The sequence below is a fragment of the Coturnix japonica genome, chromosome 3, assembly GCF_001577835.2.
Source record: "Coturnix japonica isolate 7356 chromosome 3, Coturnix japonica 2.1, whole genome shotgun sequence".
Lineage (NCBI taxonomy): Eukaryota > Metazoa > Chordata > Aves > Galliformes > Phasianidae > Coturnix > Coturnix japonica.
This window is the reverse complement of record NC_029518.1, coordinates 17,872,595-17,898,341: the sequence shown is the minus strand read 5'-3', so window position 1 is coordinate 17,898,341 and position 25,747 is coordinate 17,872,595. Positions and strand designations below refer to the sequence as shown.

The following is a 25,747-nucleotide window of genomic DNA, read 5'->3' as shown; positions in this document are numbered from 1 at the left end:
CATAGCAAGCATTATATAGGGCATTGCTTCCCACCGATAATAGAATTTCTCTTTCTGGCATCTTAAGAAAACTATCCTAAAGCATAAAGTTTGAGTTTCACCAAAATTTTAAAGTGAATATGAAATCTCTTCCTAGTTTGGATTAACAGATAGCAAATATAATCTTCTCATTACCTGATACTGTCCATTTCGTAAATCTATTGTGATAGAAACACCATGATCCAGAGCTGTAGCATTAGCAAACACAGATGAAATCCAGGTGGTCCCAATGTCATCATCATTGATGTAATACAGAGGATGGGCTTCTGCATCCAGTCTCAGCACTCTGTCATTAGTGGTATCATCTGCACCATTAGGAATGCAGTACCTCTGTATCAAAGGGTGTACCCGGGGATGACTTCCAGGACAGCGGCACTCTGACTGGGTATGCAGATGAGGAAATGTTCCAGAGAATACTTCCAAAATGTCTCTGTCATGGCACAAAAAGTAATTACGTACATGATAAAAAATGACAAGTGTCACTTTGTGCCTCTAGGCTCATAGATTAAATAAAATTCAACTTAAATTACTCTAAAAGCCCTAGGGCCTGTTTTCATCTCATATAAATGGGGCAGTCAGCTAGGAATCAGGCCACCTAGGGTCCCTACTTAATCAATAGCAAGCAGCAGGCATCCTCAGAAGGCATCTATGAAAATGTGCTTGAGTTGCTTTCATTGGTCAACCTTCATAATGTGGAGCTCCACAAAGAAATGGAACCAAGAGAAAAAAAACTTCTCAGGTAAGATCAATTCAGGATTAAGTGCAAAGTGAAAAACCCTACCGATACTTAATTATGGTACCATGTCTGACTCTGGTCACTGATTTGGACTGTTCTTAAGCATACCAGAGCACTGGCTCTTTATGAGACATAAAGAGGCATTATGTGTGCCCCGGTGGCACAGTGGTAGGAATGCCGCCTTGCAACACTGGGGCCCGGAGTTCGAATCCCCCCTGTGGCGCAAGTGGTAGAAGTGCTGCTCTGCTACACAGAGGCTCGAATCCCAGGGGTTGGACTCGATGATCTCTAAGGTCCCTTCCAACTCGCACGAGACTATGATACTACGATGATACTATGATAACAGGACACGGGGAAATGGTTTTAAGTTAAAAGAGGGAAGATTTAGGTTGGATGTTAGGGGAAGTTCTTCACTAGGAGAGGTGTTAGGCCCTGGACAGGCTGCCCAGGAGGTTGTGGATGCCCCGTCCTTGGAGTGTTCAAGACCAGGTTGGACAGGGCCCTTATGTTTGGTGGCCCTGCCAGGCAGGGGGGTTGGAACTACATGATCCTTGAGGTCCCTTCCAACCTGGGTCATTCTGTGATTCTGTGATAACCACAGATGAGTTGAACACCTCAAACCCTCCAAAAAGACAGCATGAGAAGTATCATGCAGCGCTCTAGAAAACGTAGTTAAAAATATTTTCTCTTTTAGCCAACTGTAACATATATCCACCGATCTCGCTGCCCAACTCTTAAATCACCCTATTAGATTCCTACAGCCTTTTCAAAGCAATTGAAACATTGTAGTTCTCAGTGACATTACCAATATGAATAGATAGTTGGAAATGGTAAGCAAAGTAATAGATGAATGACATGGGCAGATTACATAAACATTTGTTCATCTCTTGTGTAGAAGGATTTGGGCAGCACAGACGGTATAGATTTTTTAAATTAAAAAAAAAAAAAAAAATTTACTTATCCCATCTCCCTAATTCCATCAGTAACAGCCACCACAATTCATACAGAACAGAATAGCAGGACCATTTCAATAGCCACAGACCTAAATTAATTCATATGCAAGACAGACTTTTATTCAGTTTATCTCATGCAAACATTCTGACCTGAATTATTTGTGGGAATAAAACCGTGTTGACTAAGTTATGAATCGTTAATTTGCAACACTTTGTAAAATACCTGATCTTTTTATTTTTAAACTATATTCTTTTCAGTGACTTCAGTTGTAGTTCAGAGTATTGTAGTTCAAGCAGTTTTCCAAAAGAATACGAAACCACCATGATATTTGTACAGTTTGGAATTCAGATTCACATTAATACTTTAAATTCACAGGAGGTCAGTTCGTTGTAATGTCCTGCAGACATCAGTGTTCCTAGGAAATTGCTCTCCATCTTATCGAAAGATTATCATTAAGTAGCCTAAGGTCTGCAGTCACAAAGTGTTGCTGTGCTTAGCCTACCCAGTAGCACCACACAGACAAATAAGAGCTGACTTTTCCTGGCCAGTTTGAATTGACTACATTAATCCAGCAAGAACTGGATAGCAAAGGTAACATCTCTTTGTAACACGCTAGGAAGGGAGGCTGGAGGGCAACAGAAATTGCAGTGGCAACTGTAATTTGGCCTAGGGGATGGAGGATGTCAAAGCAATTGGCTCAGGGCTACACAGGCTGAGGAAGAAAAGTCACTGGTGGCTTATGAGGACTATCTAGTATAGAAAGAAATGAAGAATTAAGACAATAACCTCTTGGGAGTAGAGGCTTGAGGGTGAGTGTCAAGAATACAGTACACGGATGTGTGATGCCATGGGGAAGCTGAAACTAGAGGAGAGAAATCTGTAAGCACAGAAGCCAAGCTAGCAGTGACAAAAATCAGCATGTTGACCAGCTAGATTGTCTTTCCTCTTCCTCTGGATCACTGGTTCGCTGGCTTTGGACTGGTCTAAACAGATTGGCCCCCTGTTCTCTCCTCCTTTCCCCTGAGACCAAGGCATTTCCCCATGAGTGCTTCTGAGAAGGTGGGAGTAAAGACTATGCCTGACAGACAACTGCGGATGCACTCTGAAATGCATGACAGGGAGGTTAGCTTACCAGTAAACCTTGCTATAGGGGCTAAACATTTAGAGACAACTGTTCACAATTCTGGGAACAATAGCAGACTTTACTCTCTGGAAGGAAGGAGGCCATTGGAGCAGCACCCCTTCTGCAGAAATTTATGGAACAAATTACCTGCAGCCTACAGAAAGCTCTGGGGAGGCATGGCAATTCTCATTTAACAGGCCTAAGCTTACCACATACTTACTATATCAGAAATTTGACAAGCTGATAACACCTAGAGAGCTTATAAGCACTGGAACCTAGAAACTGGATCTAGTCTCTCCTAGAATACCTGCTAAGTCAGGTTATAACAGGAACAACTCTAGCAAACAAAGTATGCACTTATTTACTTTTGAGTTTCACTATATATACTTAAGCAACAATTAAAAAGCAAAATACATTATATGGTTTAATTTATTTTAACTCAAGACTTTGAAGATCAGAAGTCATGTTTGAATTGATGTCCGGTAAACTGCATCATAACCAATCACTTAAAAGCATCTACAAAGCACAATACTTTGAGAAATAAGTAAATTATCTATTCTTCCTCATCCACGCACTCAATATTTTTTTAAACAAAAGAATAATGTTCTTTACCTGTTTGTAAGTGCCACCGGGTAAAATCGAAAGTCTTGCATCCTTCCAACAAATTGCTCTAAACCTAAGAAAATATGCTACAAATAAGTAGTCAAATCCTGTTGAGCACAAGGCAGTTTTTCACTGCTTGAGAGTGTCTTTAGTCCAGCACACAGAGATCTCTCTTGCACAATTACCCCCTGAATGAAACCTTCTTGGATCTGGACAAAACTATAGAGGGCAGTAACTTATTAATTATTTTTTTTTTTTTTAATAAAAGAAGAATGATTTATAATAACTTTGTAAGAACATTTTGTACCTATCTCTTTTCTGATTAGAGAGGTGGCACAAGGATCGGCTCATTAGACAGAAGTAATGAGCCAGTCCATGTGCCACCTCTAATTAGAGAAGAGATACAGTAGGTACAACTGTACCTATCAATTTATACAATAAAGATACAAAACAGTTTAAAGTACTCCTTTCTTTTACACATTTATTGGTTATTTTGTATTCAGAATAAAAATCACAAACAGAAGCATTAATAAACAGGACACAGAATAACTCTGTTACCCAAAAAGCACAATAAAGCCAAGTGACATAGCTATATTTAGGAGTTAACTTCAAATTCTACACATTTCTGAAAAGCAGTATTCAGTGTTTTTACATTTGCAGAGCCAAGAATTTGGGGAGAGCAGAAAAACACCCCAAAGCTGTTCTACAATGATCATGTCACACTGTAGCACATGTGAAATTCCAGATGCTGATGAATAGTACCAATATCAAGTTGAACAGACCTCATTCTGCTAGTAGTTTATACAAGTACTGATAGAACTGAAGAACATGAAGAGTCAAAAATCTTCATCTCTGCTCCTGTCTCTGAACTAGCATGCAATCTAGTGGCTAGAATAATCCTATTCTGAAATAGTTTCACCTATTTACTCAGAAAAAAACAATAGTAAATTAATAGAAAGCATTACTTCAGGGATCTGTATGTTGGGCAAAGCAGAAAAGCCTTTATCTACATGTAGTAGGATCTTATTTTGAATATTCTACATCATTCTACTAGAAAAGATTTACCTGTGAAGCTTTGTCCAATTTTAAGTGTCCCATCAGCATTAGTATCTGCAACTGTTCCTACAAGGATCCTTGAATCAAAAGGTGTGTTGTCATCTTCCCAGCCATTCAGGAAGAAACTAATTCTGCTGTGATGCACCTATGGAATCAATGAAAATTGGAAAGTGTGTGCTTCATTATGGAAGCCCTTTGCTTTCACTGCATGTTTCAGGTATCACTGATTAATCATAAACATTACTTTGACCTACTTGGCATTATGCCTTTATTTTTGGCGCCTACTGAAAGAAGTTACCTCTTTTCTGTTCATTCATTAGCAATCCAGTTAATAAGATCATTATTCAGATGCACAGACTATAAAAATTCTACAGTGGTTGAACCAAAGAAGAATCTACAGTACACTGATCTGGTATGGAGGGGGGAGAGAGAAAAAAAGAGAAGGGTCTGTTTCACAAGGTACAAGACTGGTTACAGCTTCTTCACCACTTCAGGCCATAAGCACATGCTTATAGCTGTCAGAGCTCTTCTTATACACATCAGCTCATCCAGGCCTCAAGGGACCATCTACCACACTCAGGATAACCAAACACATCACATCTCAGCTAGGCCTTGAACACCCCTCCAAAATGTCTCCCTGGCCCCAGCATATTTCTTTTTACAAGGGCTGAAGGGAATGGTATAGAAACTGGCTACAGCTGCTTTACACCCAGTGGGTAATTCCGTTCCATCCATGGAACCCTTGGCTAGGAATGAGTGCTCAGTCTGCACTCCAGGGTACTGTTTTCTGCAAGCACTCCCTGCCCTGCCAATTCATTTTAAATTTGAGCGAATGTTCATAGGAATGGTTTATGGCATACTCCCAGCTCCACAAAGTCAAATGATGCTGAGATTTTACAAAGGTTTTTTTTGTTTTGTTTCTTTCCCCTTCCCCCCCAACCCCATTAGAAATCCATACTTAAGTTATATAAAATTGGGAAAAGTTTAATAACATGGAAGTGCCTTTCTGGCTGGCATTTTATAGAGTAATTTAATTGCAATTAAAAAAAAAAAGACATACAGGGATAAGATGAAAATAAGTCACGATGGGCACAGTTATCTGTTAATGATGTGAAATACTGAAGTTAACTTCAACTTATTCAAAACTTTTGAACTTAATTGAATAACTCACTTAAATTTAGTCTCATTTCAGAAAGTGGTATTTTGTTGTTTGATTTTTTTCTTTGCAAAAATGTAACTACATGATTTTAATAATATTTAGCTTTCATGAGGCTTATTTCACACAACAGACTGGTAGCCTTTGAATTCTGAAGCATTGTTTTGTTATTGCCAACATATAGAACTTCAGATCCATTTTGCAGGTGTGCAAGCCTAGGGAATCACGTCCACAGCAACCAAAGAAACCTGGAGTGCTTCAGCCTGCCTGATACTCACTTGAAACAAATAAAAATAAACCTGGAATAACTGTTTCCATAAGACCAGCAGATGTATGAGAACAAACAGAAGGTTCGAGAAACAAAATAATTTGTAGGAAAAGGGAAGTTGAAACCTGAATATCAGTTTTAAAGCCATAAAAAAGCACTCAAAATGTTATTCCAACAATAGAACACTCCAAATTTCAGACCAACATAAACAGACACAATTATCTATAAATCAGATGATCATCATGAGTGCCTCAGGCAACATGAGCGTATAAGTATTTTAAGAAAGAAAATATGAGATGCTTTTGTTTTCCTTTAGGTTTCACATCAAATTGTACAGATTATCCTTCTTAAACCTCGCTTTCAGACATATACATGCATGCTGAGCTTTATTGCTGTTTCCACATCCAGTCCGTATTTCCCAAATCTAGATAGGAAAATTTATTGTCCTTCCACTGATGGAAATTTGAAGGCTATTATCATAATTACTAAGCAATGAGATTTCTTCTAAAAGTTACTGCATGTGAGCTTAACCACTCAAAATACATCTCCCTCCATTTAAATTATTCTTTATGTTGACACATCAGTGACCTGAATGCAACTTTTTTTTTTTTAAACTTAATTTTAATTCAAAACCCTCTAAACATCTGATATCCTATTTGCCAGATCCTACATATATATACGTATATGGGGGTTGCATTGCATTTTTTTTTTCTGCATCACATTTTTTACAGCCTGTTACTGTCATTTGGTGTTTGACTGTTATCATCATAAAAGATACAGGCTTTTCTACTTTGTTATTTGCAGCATTATCTCATGTTTTACAACATCTTTGCACAACATGCCCGCACATGAAATATAACTAGTGAAAAGTTCTCAGTGGTATTAATGCATAAAAAAGAATGTGGTTCCATCTCTACTGTCTTTACCCAGCCAAAAGCTGATGAACAGCCAATTTTCCTTTATCACATTAGCACAGCCATGAGGGAAACACATTTGTTCTAGTCAGCTACACTAAAGATACTATTACCAATCTAACATATACATGTTTTATATCAGCAGTATTCTCAGAGTATGAGGGAGCCAACAATATATTAACACTAGCATGACAGTTTATTTAAGAAAAGAAAATTGTCTCTGTAGAGGGACAGAAGTTAGAAATGTATGGCTAAAGCTCAGTGTCACTGGTCTAATAAAGGTAATAATTCTTAAGCTTTCTTTATAGCAGGTAACACTCCTGTGGCAGCTCTGTCATATCATTCAAATAAAAATGTTGTCTTTTACAAGTTTGAGAGTATCTTCATTTTTAGCCAGATACAAAGCATGTCTCTGATTTCCCGTTTTCACTGTAAAACATTTGTAAGTGGAATTCAGAATTGGGCTCACTCACTCCCAGCAGCTCTCCACAAGATTACCACCTCAGCTACAGCCTCTGTAGGACCCCATTCTGCATCCCCCTGTAGTAAGCAGAGTGCTTGCCTTCACACAGCCCCATTAAAATTAGTGGGACTATTTATGGCTTAAGAGTGACAGAATTGGGCCCTAAACGATCAGGTATTTTTACTTGTTGAAAATAGGTGATTAACGACAATTTTAAATCTCCCTCTCCCCTCCCCCATCAACAATCTCTTTATATTAAATAGGATTTAGAATAGTTGGGTTTAATATAGCACATCCCCAAGGTAGCCCTAAGCACTTTACAATGCTGAATTGGATATCAGTAGTGCAGTGACTGTGTAAGGCAAAGGCAGCAGTCATTATGCATTTGGCAGTAGCTCAGTGTAATGATCCCCCTGCTGGTTATTAAAGGGGGTATGAATATCTGACATGGGAGGAAAATGTAGGAGGGAAGCCATGTGTGGGATAAAGACAAAAAAAAATCCCAGTGGCTCTCCACTGTGGGAGGAGAGGAATATCTCAAAGTCTGGTGTCAGTCTAGACTAAGCTAAATAAGAACAAAGGTTGGCACCAAATCTGCTGTTTGATGTGGATAAGGTCTCCTGACCATCAGCACTGAATAGCATACAATATCAGAGAAATAAAAGACTAATTTTACTAGTATCTAACTAAGGCAATGGGGTTACCTTATTGTCTTCATAAATAAAGTTCTATAGGAATTTGCTCTAAGAGAATGAGAAGAGACAGGTAGGAAAGTACAGCCTCTTGTTTGCTGTAGAGCACAATACCAGAAGTCTGGAACTCCAAATCTCTAATCCCAGCTCTGAAACCATCTCTCCCTCTTGTGCTTCCCCATCTGTCAAATACTTAGCAAATCACCTCATGAGAAGGTGGCAAGGATTAGTTACTAAGATAAACTCAGTCTGCAACTACATTAGCTTCTGCCAGTGCAGAGCTTAATACCAATTTCAAGCAATGGAAAATCCATATGATGGTGCACTGAGATGCTAAAATATACATGTAATCTTTCCTCTAATAGCATTATTGTCATGATCCAGAAGAACATTCAAGATGAGAGGTGCTGGACCAACAAAGCCAAAGACAAATTCATTTAGTACATGTCAGTTGCCCTTTGAGCCAATTCAAACCGCTTTTCTCCCAATAATGCCAAATCCAACCAGTTTTCCTAGGGAAAATTACCCTGATGAGTCGCTACAGTGCAGAATCACTGGAGGACAAAACACTATTTATGAAACTAGATACAGAAAGCAAAGTCATTATGATCATTTCCTCATCAGAAAATCTACTCAAGAAAGCAAAATAATGAAAGTTAGAAATATTGTCACTTTAGATCTGGCTGAGCAATCATGGAAGAAAAAAAAAAAATAAAGAGTATTTTGACGTATTAACTAATTACAGAAACTTCCTCTATATTACAGCAACCCGTGTGCCAAAAAAAGCACTACAATCAAATCCAGCACAGTTGTACAAAGACCATGGGACCTACAATGACAAAAAGTAAAAGGGGAGCATATGGGAGAACAGTAAGGACAAATGACACTGATCCTGGATACTCTTTGACCCTCAAAGCACAGGCAACTCTAAGAATTTTTCAGCCTAACGTTTTCTATAAGCTTCATAACTTCCCATGGATTTCTTTATATCAATTTAAAGTTTCTGTTCCTTGAATGCAAAATCTGGTAGTTCCCAAAGGCACAGGCTGTACAGATAGACTGAAAAATATGGTAGCTGTTTCTTCTCATTTTCTTTCTTTCAAATAAAACTTAGTATTTCAGTAAAACCACTCACTATGCCTGGTAAAAGAAATCTAACCTTCCATATTAGCACAAAGGCAGAATAAATTTGTGGTCTCAAGTAAATGAAATAGTTATATGGATCCCCTTCCTTTTCTTTTTTGAGATGTAATTACTACTTTTCAGTCCAAAACAGTCTGAGAGAATTCCAGGACCCTGGTCTATACAGTTAGGGCTGTCAGGTAATAACATACACATCAATTACATAACAATAACCATGTGTGATATCTGGACTAATTAAGCATCATAAACTTTTTACTCACACAAATCATCCTGACATTGAAATGTCCTGTCACGTACATAAAAAAGCAACTGAGACCATTTTAATTTCAACTACGTAGAATCAAATTGCATCATTTCAGGTAAAATAAATGAATTCTCCTTCAGCAGACTCTATGATCTTCTTGCATCTGCATGATTTTTCCATTAAAAAGTCTAAATACTATCTACATGTGTTGTACAAAATTATTTCTAATAAATAAGTAGAAATGTGAAAAAGAATCCTTAATGCACCATTACTTAATAATGCAAACTACCCAAATAAAGCATATTCCCAAATCACTAAACAGATACCAGGACTTCACTGCACTAACTGATATACAACCAACAGATGAATTAGTCTTTTCCCTAAATATTTTGGAATTTAGGAAAGGTATGATTCAAAAGATATTTGTTTCTTATTAAAAAACAAACAAACACAATATTAGCCATTAGGTTATTTTTCCTATTCTAATATTTAATTGCATGAGAAAGATTTATTACAGTATTTCAGGTAAATTAAAGGGAGTAACATCAAGACAACTTCCATATCTTTTACTGATTAAATATACAGTTTATTACTCATCATATCATCTAATAACCACAAACTACAATTTAATCTTGAAGTTTCTTCTCATCTGCTGTTCTAATAGTTAGATCATAGCATCTGGCAAGACAGATGAGAGAATCATATGGATTCCTTACCACAGTGGCAGGCCATGGATGAGGAATTCCACAATAGAAAGAACTCCAACACAAAAGAAATAAATGCAAAATGTTTTCCTGCCATTCAAGTCAAACGATACCAACCATTGCCTACTTAGGTTTCCAGCCAACTAAGTGATGCCAAACACTTCAGTTGTAACTTCAGTTCTTAAGGCTATTTATATCAAATAAAGTCTCAGATGGCAATAGCAGGAATGATCAACACAGAACAAACAAGGACCAAACATTTGTCATTAGATAAATAGGAGAAAAAGGAATACAATCCGATCTATGTGATAGACACTGCTATTTTCAAACATGATGAAAAAGGTGCCGTTCTGGGAACTACAATATACACCAGACACCAAACAGTATCCTGGTAGATGTAACAGATTTGTAAACCAAAACTGAAGGGGGAAAAAAAAAAAGCTTAATTTATAAATTACAAATGCAAATTTAGTTAATTGCAAATGCAAACAAAACTCTAAAATTAAATACAAGCTAAAATTAAGACCTTGCTTCTCTACTTGAAAACAAGCAAAAACTGAACAAAATAAATTGTTGGCAAAGACCAAAAAATCTGCATTAGCTTATCCTTTAAATAAGCTCTATTTACACCTCAGTGAGCTTCTCAGAAATAGAAATTTATTATTATAAAGACAGTTACACCAAATTCTGAGAATTTTGAAGTGCTTTATGAACAGCAATTGAGTAGCTATACAGTTTACCTGGTAAGGCATTTAAAACTGTTCCACTTATTTTCCAGAGCAGCAAACAGGCAGAAACAGAAATGACCCCTCCCCTTAGTTGCTATAAAACCTTAAGCAGCTCCGAAGTCAATAGAGCTATACAGGATTTACAGAGATATAAATGAAAGCAGAAGTTAGCATAAATGATTTGCTTAATCATTCAGAAATAATGAGGAATCAAATTCTGACAGATCAAAAGAAGCTGTGACTCACATAGCTCAAAAATTACTCCACAGCATTCAGTTACAATTGCTCACTTAATTCAGTGTGTGGTCCTTATACAAGTTGCTTCCTAAGCACAGCTTGCTACCTGTTAAAAAAGCCAAGACTCATAAAAAACATTCTTTTCTTCTATACATATTGCAGATCTGTTGCAACAAGAATTTCTTCAATGAGCTCACTATAGAATCAGACAGTGTATTAACACATTTTCTCCCAAGGTGAGAAAACAGATTAAGGTTATGACCAAAATGACAGGCCTGTGGCTTCCTTGAATACTTTAATAGAGTCAACAAATCAACAGTGGTCACTGATGACAACAGATGAAAGAAGACAATAGATGGAAGGAGAGGAATTAGTGATGCTGCTATAATAGTGTAATCAGAAACTTGAACATAAAAATCTTTTTCACCTTCAACCTGTCTAAATATGCTCTTTTTGCCTGCTTATATAAAGATATACAGCATATTCTACCATTGGGTGACGTGGGTTCACATCTCTAGTATGAGAGCACATGTGAATCAGAAGTATAACTGTTAATAGAAGATGCATTAAGGGGATTTTGCATATCAGTGAAATGAGACACATAGGTAGGTTCTTCAATATTTTCTTGCATAATTGCAAGTCTTCCTGAAGCTGCAGTTACAAAGGCTGTAATGCAATTTTAGTATTTTAAGTGAATTTCAGTAAGGAGGAAAGGTCGGTGACACTGACTTAAGGAATACAAAGTGAACAAGCAGACGCTTTGTGGGGAAAAAAAACCACTGTACGAAACCATTAGCATGACTCCAAATCTATCTTACGCTGTGACTCAAGAAGAGGTAATGAAAAAGAAAACCACCACACCTGCCTTTTACATATCATTAAAAATTGAACTATATGCCCCTTGTCTGGTATATCAGAAATGGCAGAACACTTTCTATCAAAGTGCCCCCAGTATTTTTCTCACTAGTATTATAAAAAAAATAAAGGTCGTCCTAAAACTCTACCCCTCCCAAGCCTTCAGATAAGCCCTCATCAGCCACCTCAAGGCTGCTTTGGTAGATAAATAGATGCAATAGTTTCCACAGCTCGAGTTCTGCAGCTGTGTCAGGACTCCATTCCACATGGCTCACCAGCACTAGTGTACAAGCTGCTTGTATAATCTGGTTCTCTCCTTACAGTACACGCCACATGCAGTCTTAACCAAGTTCAAAACCTCAGCTGAATGGATAACTCAGTAATAAGTTCTATAAGCATTAATATACCTTTGAGCTATAAGCACATTTGGCAGTCATAACATGTTAGCTAGTAATGCTTGGGCAGATGTCTTACATACACCGAAACCTATAGTACTCTTACCCCCTCCCCCACCCTCTTAGAGTCACATATAGAGTTCACTCTCAAACTTTTGCTATACAAATTTTAGTTTTCTATTTCGAATGAAAATGGAGACAACAAGGGGTATCTTGCAGATCTGAAGTTTGGCAAAAGATAGTGAATTTATGGAGGAGACATGAGAGCAAGGACACATCATAAGAAATTTACCTCATTACTTCTTCTCAAGCAGACAAAAAAAAAAAAAAGGCTAATAACCACATTGATGGGAATTGGGGGGGGGCAGCAACCAGGGGAAAAGTGAGTTCAGAGAATTTACCCACATAATACTTAAAAAAAATTACACCTTCTATACCAGTAAAAACCTGCTGATGACTTAGCCATCAAGCGTGATTCTGCTTCACCTAGAAGTTCCCTGTATATTATCACAAGAATTTGTTCAGCTTGCTCCCAGAAAGATTGTTAGGGTATCCTGTGGACCTCTGCATACTGTTTAACTTTAATCAGACTGGTGGCATTTGCAAATCTGGTCACTCTTTCCCCTACCCTTACAGTTTGGATTTGATTAAGCTGAGGAGAGAAGTACAGCCTTGAATAACTATTGCAGCTCCTTAAAACCCTTACGCTCTTTGATTTTTGCCCATCAAACCAAACCAAAAATAAGTGAGTACAAACAGGGAAATTTATAAAGTATCTTTTGTTCATTCATATTCATTCAAGGAGGTTACACTCCAAATGGTCATTTAAAAAATTATGTAGGAACTCCAAAATTTACCTTTCATCACTTGTTTAAGCTCTATAGAAAAATCACCTGCATCTTCTAAAAGCAGATACTGAATTGGAAGTGGACAGAAACAGCACACATGCAAGCTATTTGGCATTAAATCACTAAATTCTCTTAAAAATCAGGGTGCTGCTTTAAGCTGAATAGAAGGCTGCACAGGAAAATGTTTTGAAATAATTCAGAATTCAGTCCTTCCTCAGTACACTGCAAATGAAGCTTCAAAATACCTAAGATCCCCATAAGTGGGAACAAGGGAATAAGTGAATTAAACTGTATATTATCCCAGAATATTTTAGGAGTTTTGCAAGAAAAGACCTGGGAAGAAGCTTTTCTCTACAAGATTTATAGAGGATGCACAGACATCTGTATCTGATACCATGCACACTCATGTTGCAGAAACAAGAGGATCTTACCTTTCTCTAATATAACAGGGTTTAATAACACCTGTGTTGAATATATTTTCCTGCAGGCCAGCAAACAGTTAGAATACAAAAAAAAAAAAAAAACATTCCAGAAGGAATAAAACCTTTTCATCTTCGATTGTATCTTCTGCTTTTTTTCCCCCCTGATTTTACTCTTGTTAATAGACTACAATATACGCTTTACAAGGAGTTCCAAACAAAAAACCCTCAAATAGGTGCCTTTTGAAATTAAAACTGCTAGAATGGTTAAAAACAAAAAACAAAACAACGCTATTTTTAAAATACTGGAATTGACTCATCACAACATTCTGTCCAGAGATAACAAGTGGGCTGACTAGTACTTCAGCTGTGAATTTATTTAAATGTAGACATACACATGCAGTATTAGGAAGGCAAAAACAGGATATGAAATAAACATAAGGCATCAACTCTAAGCTCACTGTCAAGAGTATACCAAGGCTTCTAACCACAGAGTTCAGCTGAAGGTAACTATCTGTCAAATGTAATCTGTGCAAGTGAATATACTTAAGCTGGCGCTATGAATCAACCAAAATTGCTTTGGTCTTATTGACATTCAATTGCAAGAACTTGCAGCTCATCCAGTCCAATAGACAGTTTGACAACACCAAGAGTGCTCCGGTGACAGAAAGCTTTAAATATAGATGCAACTATCTTCATAATACACAGGGAACTAAACTTTATGATCCCTCATACCATCTTCAAAAACTGGTCAGTCAGTCATCAGCTGGCTACCATAGGACCATATGGTCATTGTCAGTGGCCATAGTCAATTTCCACAGTTAACAAATCACTGTGACATATATGCACATGTAGACTGACTGACAAAAAGAGTCCATTCATTCTTTAATCACTGTCCCATTAAATCTCTCTGAAACCCACTTCTTTTGTCGTTAACATCTTTGTTCAGTTTTAAAAAATAAAATTTACCTTGTAAAAAAAAATAAAACACTTGCATTTGTTAAGGGCCAGACCTTCAGCTACTGTAAATTAACTACAGCTTCAGCTATGGCATTTTACACCTCCTCAGATTCAAATCTTTAATACAATCGATTTACTTGCTTTCTCACAGCTATCTTGAAACAATATTTCTGTTAACGCATGTATATGGGAAGAGAATGCTGGAGAATAGAAAGCATGCTACATCCCAGACTGTGCATCCAGGACACTTAGCACAAGAGAAACAAATACCACCTGCAACTCTTACTTGGTTGTTTAACCTTTCTTTCCCAGAACAGTCCCTCTACTCCAGTGGTAGACACTACAGCACAGCCGTGTTTTTGTTTTGCTTTCTTTTTGTTTGTTTAAAAATCAGATTTTTTTTTTTTTGTACAGCCCCACTGTCTACTTGAGTTGTTACATGAACCTATTTGCCTACGTTTCCCAGCCCCTCTTGCCTCACTCCTTTTCTCATCATACTGCAACTTTCAATCATCCTAGAGCTGCAAACAAATGAAATTGTGAAAAAGGAAAAATCAGTTACTTCAATCTCAAAAATTGTGTTTAAGGGGATGCAAAATGCAAGTACTGGGGTTGGGGAGGAAGTAGAGACTTGCACATGTTCTGAACACACAAGACAGTCGTGCTCATGCTCCGAGAAATCTGGTGTATAGAAAAACACAGACCTGAAGAAAAAACCTCATCAGGGGACCACAGTGACTGAACTGTCATGAAACAGAAGGGCTGGAGAAGATAAAGGGGCAGCAGAAGAAATGCTAAAGAAGAGCGAAGGGGAAGGAAAAAGCATAGGGTCGGGAGGGGCAAGTTGTCTCTTTGCCTTTCCTCCTTTTGCCTCAGGCCCATATCGGCCTTTCCTTTTCTTGACTTAACTGGGATGAATTTTAATTGTGGCCTTTCTACGTGTTTTATACACTATGTACTCTCTACTTGTGTGGAGTGGATTTCCCATTCATCACAGGATTGCAGGCAAAAGTCTCAGGAGTATTTTGCTTCCCTTCAAAGTTAGCTTTGCTAAAATCAATAACTTTAGGGCTGCTTTCTCCATCTAGTATATACTCTCACCCCATGACCATTTCAAATGTCAGAATTTTATGATCATTTTTGCTCCTTACCTCCACATACAGAATTATATTTGCAATCTTTCCATGACAGTGTTTGCATCCCTATTGTATGGATTGTTTCTATAAGTGAATAAAAGGAGCAACCTTACAGTAAAAGCGGAAACATGCTCTCATTTGTAGTTTTAACACAGTTAATTCTAAGTGATCTATAGTAACCTGTCCTCCACAACACTTTATAATTTTTCTTCAAATTAAAGTTCTGGCTTTCTTGATATCCACCTTACATCTTGATGAATATTTTTATTGTTTCAGCTTTTTTTTCCCCTCCATGACCATTTGCAAATGTAGCACAACAGTTGAGAATTACAACTACATCAAATTGTCCTTAACTTGTATGCAAACTACTGAACTTTGTGGGAAAAAGAAAGGGGGGGGGAGGAAGCTCTACTGCAGATTAAGTATCATCCTTCAGCAATATTGTTACATCTCTTCCAGCTTTATATTAACTTTCTCTTCACTAGAACTCGGTATCTTGGCATTTTAAATCCCTCTTCATTTTCCTGGTTGTCTCTCTTATTCCAATAATATCACACTTATCCTTGAAAACATGTAACTCCAATTCAGTAATCTTATTACATATGCTCCTAGCATTTGTATAAAAGATATTTAGCTTTTCTCTTTGCCCTCCTTTACTTTTCTTTTTCACTATCTTCTACAATGTTAATCCCTTCTCAATGGGAAATGGTTTTCCTTCAATCCAAGTCTTTCCTTTTGTTCAGAGATCCAGTAGTTCAGCTTGAACTCCCTGAAGAACAACACACATTAGAAAAAAAAAAAAAAAGAAAAAAGAAAAAAAAGAAAGAAAAAGGGGAAGAAAATGATGGGACCCTGAACTGCTCCTGAATCAACTAAATTTCTGTTCAAGAATAAGCCATGTATTAATACAAACTTGACCCCAAACAGTGAAATCAGAAGGTAACTGGAAAGCTGAGTGGCCCAGTGGCTTACACACTTCAAACAAACTATAGATATTTCATAAATAAAGCCTTGAAATTGGAGAAACGTAAGTAACAGAAAGCAGAAAGATACCAAATAAGAATCATGAATGTCATTTATTTTTTGGACAAGGGTAATTTTTGTACTGTTACAAACTGAGTGATACAACCCACAATGTCAATTATCTGATAAACAAGGCCAAAGATAAAGAAAGATCAATGTGAAAAGAGATTTTGCAATGTTCTGCATTTTTAAAGAACTAGTTTTTAAATAAATAAATATTGTTTCAAAATGTTGAATTGGAGATTACTGATCCTTCTGCCACAAAGTACACAGTCCAATCATGGTATGGCAATCTTTATTTACTCCTTTGTTGGTGAGTGTGTCACCAGTACTGTTATAGTAAATAATTTGAAAACAGTTAACAACAGATCTGCCCCTTTCTATTTCAGCCAGCACTATACTACTGAAAAAAATTTCCTTATTTTGTGTGTCAACCCATTATTAGCTCTTGTTTCAATCTATTAATGATGTCTTAAGATATGTTTATTCTACCTTGTCAGTGGAGAGGGAGAATGTGAGGTCAATATTTCAAATACAGACTTTGTAGAAAACTGAAGTAATTCACAAATAAGCGTTGTTTTAATTACTATTTTTAGTAATTAAAACTGTTTTTACATAGAAAGGTGTAACAAGAGACTCTTGTATTGCAAATGAGTTCCAAACAATAAAGCATAATAAAAGGATCCTAGTCATCAGATCTGAAAATACACAGAAATACTTTCTTGCTACATAATGACTGCTTCCCCCACGTCACAGAACAATTCAGATCCATGCTCCAAGGTTCACTATAGTAATGTGAAAAGATACATTAAAGATTTGACAAGCTTCTTTTCAGCAGCTAAAACAGTTACATAAAATAGACTGGACAAAATTAATTGAAACAATGTCTGACTGTACATATTAGATCATGTCATAACAATGCACATTTTTCTGCACCTCCTCCACTAAAAACACAGCACTAAGAGACTCTGAATTTTCCTGTAGTACTTGTAATCACATAAGTTAGGGATGAGATGTAGATGTCAAATGAAATGTCCCTTCTGAATAAAGTCTCTGTACTGCAATAGTGAAAGAATAAGCAGAGACCTGCACAAATGAAGAGAACAGTCAGTAACGTGTAATTATTAACCCTGTATTGCACTATCAGCTGTAGGTGAAATTCTGGTCTTTATTTGCCTATATGTGAAGAATTCTGCATCACCCTGAACTGCTCCATACTCACACTCATAAGCCATCTCCATACACGATTCAAGAATGCACTGGTTTTACTGTACTTGAACAGCTATGCCGGGATAGATGGTTAAAATCCTTCTCTTTGCCTTTGTAACTACATAAGAAAATAAATATTGCCCTCTGAATGCCTCATCACAAAAGTTCTATGTATTCAGTTAGAGGAAACATACAATTTTTGCAAATAAAGTCCTATTTTCTCCCTTAAGGATTAGATTTGCCTTCATGATCGAGTAACTACAAAATTGCCTGATTCTATTTGTATTCCTCCCAGAAAACTTACTTCAGTCCCATACCTTCTATCCTATACTATCTTTCTTTCACTGTACTGTAACTCGCTAAGACTTTTTGATAACAATTTACCCTTAGTGTTGTGCTTGGTTAGTTTGTTTTGGTAAATTAGCTATTTTTCTCCTGAGTTAATAAGCATTTCATGAAAGCTTTGCAGTAGAGATCCAAACTAGTAGACTAAGTCAAAAGGGGGAAAAAAAAAAAAAAAAAAGAAAAAAAGAGTTCAAACCTGACTTCAGGGGATTGTTTTGGTAGAGCATGAAAGTGTTTCCACAAATGAAGTTGCATAAAGAAAACATCAAAGTTTCATCTTCCATCTCTTGATCAGACTTCTGACTTAAGTTCTTGCCTTTAAGATAGAGATACCTGAACTAGATATAGAATTTCTTTTTTTTTTTTAATAACCAAGAAAAAGAAGCTGCTCTATTTGGCAATACTCAATTGTTGTTTTTAAAACAACAAGAAAGTTTCAAGTTTCTTGCAAAGAAATATCAATTTAGTAACAATCATAAATAATGAAGAATTGACAATGGTTCAGTATCTGTGGTCCATCTATCTCAACCTGTAAAGATCAAACCAGTTGTCATTTCCTTACTCATCCACTGCACAGAACAACCTGCTGTAGGACCTTCTGTTTTCATGAAGAACGTTCTGTACTAAGTGATGATATTTCAGGGGAAAACATTATGCTTAGACTCCTCAGAAAGTCTGCAAATACAAACACACTAGCAGTGCCCTCCTGTGTATACCACAAGTCTCCAGTTATTAACAGAAAGCAAACCTACATAAAACTCTTCATGCACACAATTACTAATATGGAAGCACCCTGTGTTATCTCCATCTATACCAAGTCATATCAAGTAGACATCACTAACTCCAGTCTCTCAGAGTTGGCTTGCCATATGACCAGAGTGCACACAGAAATCAGAAGAGTAGTCATTAGACTGAAGTAGTATATAAAGTTGGGAACTCGCTTGAACACATACACCACTTCTAGGAGATCAACACAGAATTGAGGGTTCCTATGTCAAATGGTATATTTGGTTTGCTTCTCAGTACTTCAGTTTTCTAGCAATGAGGAAACAATTACTAAAAGATCACTGCTTAATTTATAAAATACTATGAGCATTCCTCTCAGTATTTACCTCCAGCTATGGAATTTCAACTATTTTTATATTGAACGTTTGAGCATATTTTATTCTGTTCTTCACCTTTCAACACATTCCTCTCTAAGCAGCGGACAAATTATTTCCTTTTAGATTCACACACTGCCACCAAAATATCTTTTGCAGAAAATGCCAAATATACATTAAAGACTGTAGGATAGCTAAAAAAAACCAACCAACACTTTAGATTAAGAATGCAAATAATTCCTAACACAGTGCTCCTGTTATTAAAATTACAATTTAATTGCTGCCACACTTTTGTTTTTTATAAATAAAGAGAAAAATAAATAAAACTCAATGGGTTTTAAGTTTTCTACTACACACACATATGTCAGGCAAAGCCCCAGCACTGGTCATACAAAGATCTGATTCTATTCCTACCATATGTGATATACACTCCAATCAGACTTCAGTAAGTTTTATTTTTGCAATTGAAAAATATTTGCAAATTCTAGATGAGTGGTCAGAACAGCAATGATAAAATGTCTGTTTTTGCCTTTCTCCAAAAATGAAATCCAGGCATTGATGAAGCTCTGTGTCTTGTTTTCCCTGGCAGATTTTAGACTAATTCTAAGTCTCCAGATGTGTAGAAACTTCATGGAATTCATATTCAGGCAAGAAAGGATGAACATGTTTTAAGAGATAAATGGTGATAAAAAGGATCCCAAACAGATCTGGGGAATGTCTGCTTCTTAAAGAGCTGAAGTTATGACAAATTAATCTCAAATCAACAAAAACAGTCTAAATTCTAGTTACTGTGGTCCAGGAGAAGAGGCAACCATCACAGTAGGACTTCTGGAGGCAACACAAGTTGTTTGTACAAGAGATCCCAAAGGTTGCAAATTCAACAGCAGAAGCGGTAATAGTGGGAGATTAAGCAACAAACCAATAATAATAACAACAAAGTATCTCATGTCTGTTGGAAGCATCATTTGAGTTTTTAGCAGACAACTGCAAATAGTAGAGCAAAAGCCTTAATATGCAGAGCTGCTTCAGACTCTCACCTCCCTTTCTGGGAGCGATAAACTACTCCAAATGGATACTAAGCAGGAAAACAAAATTATTTGTTTCATTAAAATGTGCTGTGGTTTTGTGATTTCTGTTGTTGGTATTCCACATCAGAACACCATGCAGAACAGTGGCAGTTAAAGAGGTCATGTCTAGTTCCTGTTACCACCTTTTTGGGCACTTTGGGTTACCAGAGGGGAGGGGCGGCATCCCCGGAGGACTTGGCATGAGGAGGAAGCAGGGTGGGACTCCGGACCGGACCCCAGCTGCTCTCTGCCTCTGGCTGTCTTAGCTCACCGTGGAGAAAAGCAAGTGCTTCCCTCACACTGTCGTGGTTTGACTCCTACTTAGGGTTCTCTCTCATTTTGTTTGAGTTGGTTACATTCACTAAATTCCCGTTCCTCCTCAGATCATTGCCGTTGTGTTTTCTCTTTGTTAGAACGATCTGCTCGCTCTCTGCCCTTCCCACTGTCCCAGAGTGCGTGGCCCAGGGCCTTATTTTTTGCTTTTGCCTCCTCTTTTTTTTCCTCCACTGGGGCTTGTGCCCCCCTGTCAGACTGATATCTAGGGATAACCCCGTGACAAAATGCCTCCCAGCTTTCCTACATTCTTACTAATCTCAAGGAATATACCATTATACCAGACACCTTATATTTCATAATATATACACAGAGCATGCATAGAGAAAATGTTTTCCTGCTTTTAAGTCTGAGGTTATCTGCTTTTAATAAAATTTTTCAAAAGTATTCAAGAACTTGTGTAGAAAACAGAAGTATTTCACAAATTGGAAAGGACAAGTTTTCTCTCAATAGTCAAACAGTTATGATGTAAAGCGGTCTCATTAAATTGTAAGTACTTTAACCTTTTCTTGAAAGAACTGGAAGATTTAAAGATTTATAAAGAAATTTTGCCTAAACTAGGAAATGACTCACATTTGACATGTATTGAAATGATAATGCTGATTTCAATAGGCACTCTAAGAGCATTTTACTCCCGGGAGAGTAATTCAGTCACGGTTACCTTTCCACATTTAGATTTTAAACTTACTTTCTAAAGCTTTTAATGTGCTATCGTCTGCCAAAACATGGCAGAGTTACACAGATATGATCAGGCAAAATAAAGGTTAGTAAAAAGATTATTTTTATAATTGCAGACACTACATATGAAACAAATACATCAATCTGACATGTTCTCAAAGAATCTCCCATTTCAGCAGCTTTGGATTGATCTGAAAATTTATGTTTAAATTTCACCCTTATTAACTCTTAACTAGTTAAATAAATTCTGAAGTATCAAAGGGAAAGTGAGGAAACCCTTAGCAGTAAAACTGTACGGAAAAAAAAATTATATAGTGAAGGTGCTGTTACTAAGCAGCACAGACCTGATACTGGCATCACTACTCAGAGATGAGGTATGCAGCAGCCCTTAATCATGCTTTCCTATGCTTTCAAATTTTAGATTTCTCTGCAAGATCATATTTTAAGATGAGTTTCCCTGAGGCTTCACCTTCAGTACATATTGAGTCATTTAATAAAATATATATATTCCATGTATTCATTATTCCACAGTGCATCTACAATCAAGGTTGTTTGCTTTTTGGTTTTTGTTTTGCTAATATGGCCCCATAATGGCACAGTGATAAATATCATTGAGTTAGAGTCAAAAAACAGGACTCTAAAACTCTTAGAAATCTCAAGGACTTGATCCTCACCTACTGAAATCATCTGGAATAGTGACAGTACTTTCAAGGAAACAAGGTTCAAAGTCTAAAGACCTGTTATATATTGTAGAGGTTAAAAACAAACTCGTTTACAAACTGTAATCAGTGAAAGATACTTTTCAGTAGTTTCACTACTAGTAAGACGTTATTGTTAGAATGATGCCATCTAGTCTCAAGTACCCTTTTTCAGAGTCTATTTCAAGACTGTTAGTGACTCATGCTCAACACACTTCTGGCAGTGGTTGCTACTATAATACTGCATGAAAAGGAAAAAAAAAATCCCCTAGTCCACCTTCACAAATCTGTGATGCAAATTCCCTTCTCCCATTGGATGCACTGTATCACACTGTTCTTTTTAGGACAGTTACTGTACTTTAAAGTAACTTTTTAACCATGGTATTCTGGTCAGAAGACTTTCAGAAATAGTCTGTTGTAGCAGAACAGTCTCCCACGTTAAATAGCTTCTCCCCCCTCCCCCCTTTTGTGTGGTGATCATTCTCCGACAGATTTAGAGAAGAAAACTGTAAGACCTCTTACTCTTCACTGTAGTCAAATCCCAAAAGAAGGATCTTAAATCATCTTCTGTAAGGCACACACAGCACCTTTCACTGTCAGCATACATCTGTTATTCCTGCTCTGAATTACATTCTCTAACTATGAACATCTGAAGCTATACACAGAATTTTGCACACAGCCTCAGACTGAAACAGCAGCAATAATGCTTTTCTCTCACTGCTTCAGAAACCTCTCCAGATGCATTTCATCAACACATGATTTTAGAGGTGCATGCAATTTTACAATATCAACTTTTATTTTGTACCTGTTACCCTAGTCTTTTCAGTCATTCAGTTTTTCCTGTTCATCTCTGATTATGCCTGTCCATTTGACATTACCAGATGTCAGTACACTCCTAATATTTCTGCCAAGATCATTAACGAAAACATAAGACTCAACCTAAGACTAATTTTTCTAAGAATTCAACTGTACTTTTTTCTATAGATCACAGACTTCTTTGAGCAGTATCTATTGCTACCCCTCCCTATGAGCAATCCCTTTGACTCTTACAACTTCTCATGGGGTGTCACAACAATACTAATACTGAACTCCAGATAGAGGAAATCTGACAGATTTACTTTGCTTGAAAATCAGTTTTCTCATCAAAAAAAAAAAAAAAAAAAAGCAAAAAAGCTAAGACGTTAGACAGTGATGAACTATCTTTAGTAAATCCATGCTTCACTTTATCCCATTTTCCATTTACTTCCACAACTTTATCTGTTCCTTCAAAATCTTCTCTAAATCCTCATATGCCAGTGTGTCAAGGCAAATAGGTCTGTGTTACCATGATCCTTTTTTCCTTCCTCTTTTTACTGGCTCCAGCTGGGATGAAGTTGACTTACTTCATTGCTGCTTGTGCTGTTCTGTGTTTTAAATTTGTGGCTGAAACAGTGCTGATCCACACTAGTATTTTGGCTATTGCTAAACAGTGCTTCAACATTTTCAAAGCTGCTCTCTCCCTACTACATTATACACATTCCACTCCTGCAACTAAGCTATGGTTTGGCAAGTAGTATGGAGGGGATGCAGCTGACCTAAACCGACCAAACAACTATTCCATACAATATGGCATCATACTTAACATACATGGAATAGAACAGGGACATCAGGGAGTTGGAGGTTTGTTTTCTATGGTGGCTGTTGCTCAGACACTGGCTGGGCAGCAATCTACATGTGGGAGAGGCTGAGCAATTGTCTTCACATCACTTGTTTGGTTTGGGACCTTAGTCAAATAATCCTTAACCTCAAGCAAATCTTCACCCTCTTGCCTTCTTATGTCTACGATCTTAATAACCTGTTTACCACTTAACTGTCACTGCAAAATCTAATCCAGTTTGATTTCTTTAGAGTTTTATTTCTACTCCTACATAGCTTTCTCTGCAAATTTCCTCCCCCATTCCCGTGTGTCTGTAGACTGTCATCTCTAATTGCAAAGGTGCTTATTCACTCACATAAGCCAGAGTACTGTACCTCAATCCCCTCCCCCCCATCTTAATGGCAGAGAATCCTGTTAACACTATTTGTTTTGAAGAACTCTCAGGACTTTTTCAATTTAATATCTAGACTTCTCAGTTTGTCTAGTTTCATTGAAATTATCCTGTTTGCTTGTTCTTTTTGAAACCCAAAAGTGCAGCTACAAAACCATTTATTTATTCTATCTGAAATGATTTTATTTTTTTTTAAACCAACATCTCTAGTAATGCCCTCATCACATAACAAAGCTGGAATCCAAATTTTCTGCTTAGATTTCCAGTTAGTGAAGAAACCTTTCTGCATGAAAACAGAAATGCATAGGCCCTCTTGTTAGAGAATTTTAACTTCCCAGTTATAAACTAGAGCATAACTCTCTTCAACAACACAGTTCTCAATAGTACTTCCCTAATGAATGACACATCTAAATCCAAACTTGAGAAATTAAAAGCCTATATTACTTCAGCAGAATTCATTTACTACCCTTCTTCTCTCCCAGAATTATTTTATTCCAAAGAAACTCCTTTTAGCCTGCATTTTCCTTTCTTCATCAATTACTATCTGATGTCATTTCACTGTTTAGTTTCCATTTTTATCATTCCTGAATAGCTCATACACTCCTATGGCTGATTTCCAGACATACCTGCCACCCCTATCACATTTCCATTGCTATTGTCAGTTTCACATCTGCCACCAGTACTTCAAGATCCTCTCCTAGCATTCATATACAAATGCCTCCTATTGTTCTGGCTCATAGTGTTAACTTCAGTGTGTTTAGGTTCCCAGCTCTGCTTGGCTTTGGAGAGGTCTGGCCTGAATCAGTTTTATATAAGCACAGAGGTTCAGAAGTGGCCACAGATCATAACTACTCAGCTGAGGACCTCTTTCATGAACAGTTAGTAAGTGTACTCTTCTTGCAAACCACAACCAAAACACAAAAACAACAAAAATTCACCAGTCCACCATGAAAACTGTTACTAAGACCAAAAGCCTTAGCTGTTTTTCCAGTCAAAAATAAAAAGCAACCAAACCAGCCTAAAGTTAGACAGTCTCCCTCATCTGCCAGTTAAGCATGTAATACTGATGGTTTAGAATAATACCTTACAATAGTCTGCAGAAAGAGCCTCATCAGGCTTACAGCCAATGGAACTTAAGTTATCTATCTTGACCCACTTGCATTCCCTACAAAGACACATTCTCGCTAAATTAAGAGGAAAAAAACTACACTTTTTTTTTTTTTTAATAGACTCAGGGAAAATAAGGAGTAAATATGCTTCCTCTGTTAGGGAAGCCATGTATATTCAAACACAGGGATGTTAATTGCAGCATTTAATGCTTCTACTTTGAATTTTTGGGCAACTCTGACACAGCTAAAACATTTTCATAATAAGCAAGAGCATCATTACCACGCATAGTTTCAGTTACCAACAGTACCTGAACCATATTATCTAAATATTTTAAGCAAATAAAAAAAAGAATCCAAACAGATTGTCCTATTCTCTATGCATGATCCACAGTTATGTTTCATAACATCCTGTTTAGAGTAGATGCATTCCATTTCATCTCTCTTCCCTTCAAACCCACAGGCTTTTAGGTGTTCTAGACAACTCT

The 25,747-nt window shown here is 37.0% G+C and overlaps 1 protein-coding gene across 1 annotated transcript in view; it reads right to left on the bottom strand.

The window, feature by feature from the left end:
- USH2A (usherin) overlaps positions 1-25,747 on the bottom strand; it is a 356,150-nt gene that overhangs the window by 306,420 nt on the left and 23,983 nt on the right. Inside the window, exons 6-8 of the mRNA XM_015857330.2 lie at positions 4,521-4,656; positions 3,465-3,528; positions 175-469 (exon numbers count right to left, since the gene is read on the bottom strand). Of these exons, the coding sequence (XP_015712816.1) occupies positions 175-469; positions 3,465-3,528; positions 4,521-4,656 (495 nt within the window). The remainder of the gene's footprint in view (positions 1-174; positions 470-3,464; positions 3,529-4,520; positions 4,657-25,747) is intronic.